This window comes from Macadamia integrifolia, chromosome 1 (assembly GCF_013358625.1).
Source record: "Macadamia integrifolia cultivar HAES 741 chromosome 1, SCU_Mint_v3, whole genome shotgun sequence".
In the NCBI taxonomy this organism is placed as follows: domain Eukaryota; kingdom Viridiplantae; phylum Streptophyta; class Magnoliopsida; order Proteales; family Proteaceae; genus Macadamia; species Macadamia integrifolia.
Genome location: NC_056557.1, coordinates 7721430 through 7725954, shown reverse-complemented (window position 1 = coordinate 7725954; position 4525 = coordinate 7721430). Strand labels below are relative to the sequence as shown.

Below are 4525 nucleotides of genomic sequence, written 5' to 3'. Positions count from 1 at the left end.
AAAAAAAAAATAAAAAATCTTACCTTGCTACCCCAAGTCCCAAGAACTCAAAGGACCTACCTCCCCTCTTTTTTTTCTCCATAAAAACTCACCCACTCCCCATTGTCCCATGATTTTAAAGCAGGACAAGACCCTCCCTCTCTAACTCTGAACACATCACAAAACCTTTGTTCCACATCTTTCGATCATCCCAATTCATCAATGGAGGTGACCATGAGACCTCTTCTTGCTGTGCTGTTAGTCATTTCCTTCTTTGCTTACATTACAGGTAGATTCTCTCTCTCTCACACACACACACACACACACACAGGCACATTTCCATAAGCAAATGTAGCTAATGAAAGTGTTTGTTTGGGTCTGTTTTAATGTACAGTTGAGGTCTCAGCAACTACAATAGCACTCTACAACAAATGCTTACACCCAGTATGGCCAGGAATCCAACCCAGTGCAGGCAAACCCATTCTAGCAAGAGGAGGGTTTAGGCTCAACCCCAAACAAGCTTACTCCCTCAGGGTACCTACAGGCTGGTCCGGCCGCATCTGGGGTCGCCATGAATGCTCCTTTGATTCCTCCGGCAAAGGCAGATGCGCAACCGGTGACTGTGGTGGTTCCCTCTACTGCAATGGCCTTGGTGGGACACCACCTGCAACCCTAGCAGAAATAACACTTGGAGAACAAGATTTCTATGATGTTAGCCTTGTTGATGGCTACAACTTGGCTATAGCCATAAACCCATTTAGGGGAAAGGGTAGATGTACCCCTGCTGGTTGTGTTAGTGATCTGAATCGAATGTGCCCAGTTGGGTTGCAGGTTAGGTCTCATGACAACCAAGTTGTGGCTTGCAAGAGTGCTTGCTTTGCTTTCAACTCACCTAGGTATTGTTGCACTGGAAGCTTTGGGAACCCACAGACCTGCAAGCCTACTGCCTATTCTAAGATCTTCAAGACAGCTTGTCCAAGAGCTTATTCTTATGCTTATGATGATCCCACTAGTATTGCTACTTGTAGTGGTGGGAACTACTTGGTCACCTTCTGTCCTCACCATAGTTGAGTTCTCCTTCTCTTCTGCTACTCTGCCTGTAGGAGTCTTAAAACCCTTAACAACTAGTATTAGTGTTGTAGCATCTGCTGCTCTTTCTCCTTTTCTTTCTTTATCTTGTATTTACAGTTTACTACTACAGTGATAGTATCAAGTATTTCATTATTAATGAGTTATTAATTAAGAAGTTTTATCTGTTAATCTTATTTAATTTTAAGCTCATGATTAGTAGTTTCAAATGTTACTTTTCCTCTAAAAGGGTTCTAATTTGAAGAGGCAAAGGGACTTCAATGCAGACCCCATTGGAGATCTGCAGAATCATAATGAGCTTTTTTGAAGGGTGGGATTAACAGTTGGCTTTTCTGGCACCTAGCTGGGCATATAATAATGTCATGGTTTTTCTTTTTCCAGAGATCCTGATATATTATCAACTGCTAGAAACTTGAAAAGCACCTTGGTTCTTAAGGTTACAATGAAGTCTCATTTAAGAGGTCCCTTCAATTACGCAATCACTTGGCAAGTCTAGGATTAGTAATTAAGTGGGGTCAAAACAATATTATTTGGGGGAAAGAACCTGTTTGCCATTGGCGAGGGTCAATGGAAATGCATAGGAAAGTATCCATATAAGAGTGATTTTTCTTTTTATGCGGTTGATTATTCATTTTACCCTATCAAAGACATTTTCCCTTGTTTAATGGGGAAATTGCATTTTTCTAATTAGCATACTACCAATTGGATGAAGGGATCCTATAAATATGGTTTTTTTTTTTTTTTTGAAACAACCAACTTTAGGCTCTGTTTTGTTGCAAGGGAAGTAAAGGTGATTTTTTTTTTATAGAAAATAAAAGTGAATTTCAAACAATAATAGAAAAGAGGATGAGATTCTCTCTGAATTGCTCAGGGAGGTTTCTCTTGTCCTCTCATCCTCTGGATACTTTTAATGTTTTAAAAATAAATAAATTATCAGATGGAAAATCTGGCAAAGTGTCGTGGGATCTTGTATGCCATTGATTGAATTGTGGGTGATTGGGTAACAATGTCATGTAAAATGGATTTGCAGGTTGATTTCGAAAGGCCGTAGGATATTAGGTATAGAGGAATTGGCGCACCTTGCACGGCCTCAATGAATTGAAGGGTCTATGGTATGATAGGGGGTTCGGTGCGGCAACTCACAAGGAATTCTTTTTAGGTTTATATGGGTATTTCGGTGAAGTGTATTTGTATAATGTTGTTATGAATTGTAACGAGTTTATTTCCTATAATCTGAGAGAGACGTGAGGATGAGTGCATGTAACCCTATTCTCCATTGAAATAGAACACGCAGATAATCCTATTCTCCATTGATATAGAATAAGATCTCATTGCACCGTGAATATAAATAATCTTGTCAAATCACGTAAATCATAGTTCCCATTCCTTTCTACAAGCTGCCTTCGTAAGGCGTTACATTAAAAACCCCATTCCTTTCTACAAGCTGCCTTCGTAAGGCGTTACATTAAAAACCCATAAGGCTTAAGGCCCTGACAATTTGAAATATTTGTAGATTTACTGAATTGGATTCATTGAGTTATCCCTCTCTTAATCTATGCCTGGAGAAGCCTTTTTGTTTTTTTGGATGAATGAGTCTGTAGAAGCTTTTTTATTTTTTGGACGAATGAACCTGTAGAAGTCTTAGACCTTAACAACTACTCTTTCCCTATTTGTTCACTAGAAGAAAAGTTATTGTTGTTGTGAAGAAGTCAGTTTCTAGGTTAGTGTAGTAGGGTCGGCTCTTTCTCCCTTGATTCCTCCATCTATTTGTTTCTACAGTTGTTTACTACAGTGATAGTGTCATGTATTTCATTATTAATTTCAAGTTCATGATTAGTAGTTTCAGATGTTCCTTTTTTCCTTTTTGAAAAAAAAAAAAAAACTTTCCTCTCTGAAAGATCTTGAAGAGGCAAAGGGACTTCACTCGAGTCTCAATTGGTGAGATTGGATCCGCTGCTCCTACAATTAGGTGATTGTTCGAATGTGCATTCAACATCTGTCATTTTTGTTTTCAAATATCTTTTTTCACCCATGTAATGGTAAAAAAATAAGACACGTATTAAATGTTCACCCATACGATCACAACCAGGTGATCACATAGGCAGCAGAAGCATTTGCCCCAATTGGAGATCTGCAGAATCTCAATGAGCTTTTTTAGAATGGTGGACTAACAGAGTTGGGTCTGATACCTGGGCCTATTATGTCAGGTTTTTTTTCCCCAGCCTGTTAGATATTATACTCTGCCAGACATAGAAACCTTTGGTGGTTAGGTTCTCAAGGTGACAATGAAGTGTCATTAAAGAGGTCCTCCAGTAAGAGTCATTTCCTTTCATTTATTGTGCTGGGATCGCTACTTTATTGTGTCGCCTTCACGCTAGGGTCCTAGGCCAATGGACAAATATGCATAAGTATCCACCCAAGGGTTAGGGGGTTCATTTCAAGGTGCCCTGTGAGAGGGCGTAGGGGGCACGACTAGGTAACCATCTTTTCCTCTTATTTCTTAGCCGAGGAATATGGTCAACCATGCATGTGAAGATTTTATATCTAGAGAGTCCATGCAAAGACATGTTGCGGACATAGATTTAGTTAATGATATTGGTCCTGATGATGATACCCATCAATTGTATTGATTCAATTCTAGATCAAAATAATATTTTTTTCATCAAAAAAATTAAGGGATTTAACTCCCTATTAGTTTATGTAGCGTATGCTGAGGCTTCTTATGTTTTCCTCTCTACTCCCACAATATGTGATAGATATGTCATTTCATAGAGAGGAGGAAGGAGGAAGGAGGAAGGAGGAAGGAGGAAGGAGTTAAAGGGAGGCTCTAGCGTATGCTACATATGCAGCCTAATAACATTTTTTCTCCCAAAATCCCAGATTGGTCCATCTATGGGTGAAACAGGCCCAGATGTTTTAAACCCTAGCCCAACTCTAGATGCCCTAAACTCAGCCCAAGCCCAACTCAACCAAACCCTATGTCCTGTTGAGTGATCTCAATCCAGGCCCAATCTTATTGAGCTCATGCCAATCCAATTTAGCCTTAATTTTTGCTAAAGGGTAGAGTTTTAAAAAGACGTATATACTGACCAAACATTATAACACAATGTCATTTTTTTGACATGACAAGTCAATTTTGGAGTGCATTATTGACTTAGAATGCATATAAAACACTACTTCAGTTTTCCAAGCTACCAAATCATAACTCAAATATATCACCCTTGTGGGTACTAGCAGAAAATAAGTTTATAATAGATTACCCTCTTTAAGGAATTTCTTGGTTGATCATTTCCCTTGGAATTGGATATGGATGATTCAACTCAAACATAGATTCCTCATTTTCCAATGAAGGTGCTCCATGTTATACAGCAATCAAGAGTGACCTTAAGGGAGAGCACCCAATGTATGGTCATTCTTCTAAGTCATTAAGCCTTGATATTTTCTAATGCCCTATCTT

At 39.0% G+C, this 4525-nt stretch overlaps 1 protein-coding gene across 1 annotated transcript; it reads left to right on the top strand.

Annotated features, from left to right (window-relative positions):
• Positions 1-80: 80 nt before the first annotated feature.
• On the top strand, positions 81-1239 carry LOC122081845 (thaumatin-like protein). Its single transcript, XM_042649232.1, has 2 exons — positions 81-268; positions 374-1239. The coding sequence occupies exons 1-2, from the start codon at positions 202-204 to the stop codon at positions 1048-1050; spliced, it is 744 nt and encodes a 247-aa protein (XP_042505166.1). The 5' UTR covers positions 81-201; the 3' UTR covers positions 1051-1239.
• Positions 1240-4525: the final 3286 nt, after the last annotated feature.

Excerpts from the sequence above, each read along its gene's own strand:
- LOC122081845 (XM_042649232.1), top strand. The coding sequence starts at position 202 with ATGGAGGTGACCATGAGACCTCTTCTTGCTGTGCTGTTAGTCATTTCC. Across the intron at positions 269-373 it reads CTTCTTTGCTTACATTACAG|TTGAGGTCTCAGCAACTACA; the intron begins GTAGATTCTCTC and ends TTTAATGTACAG.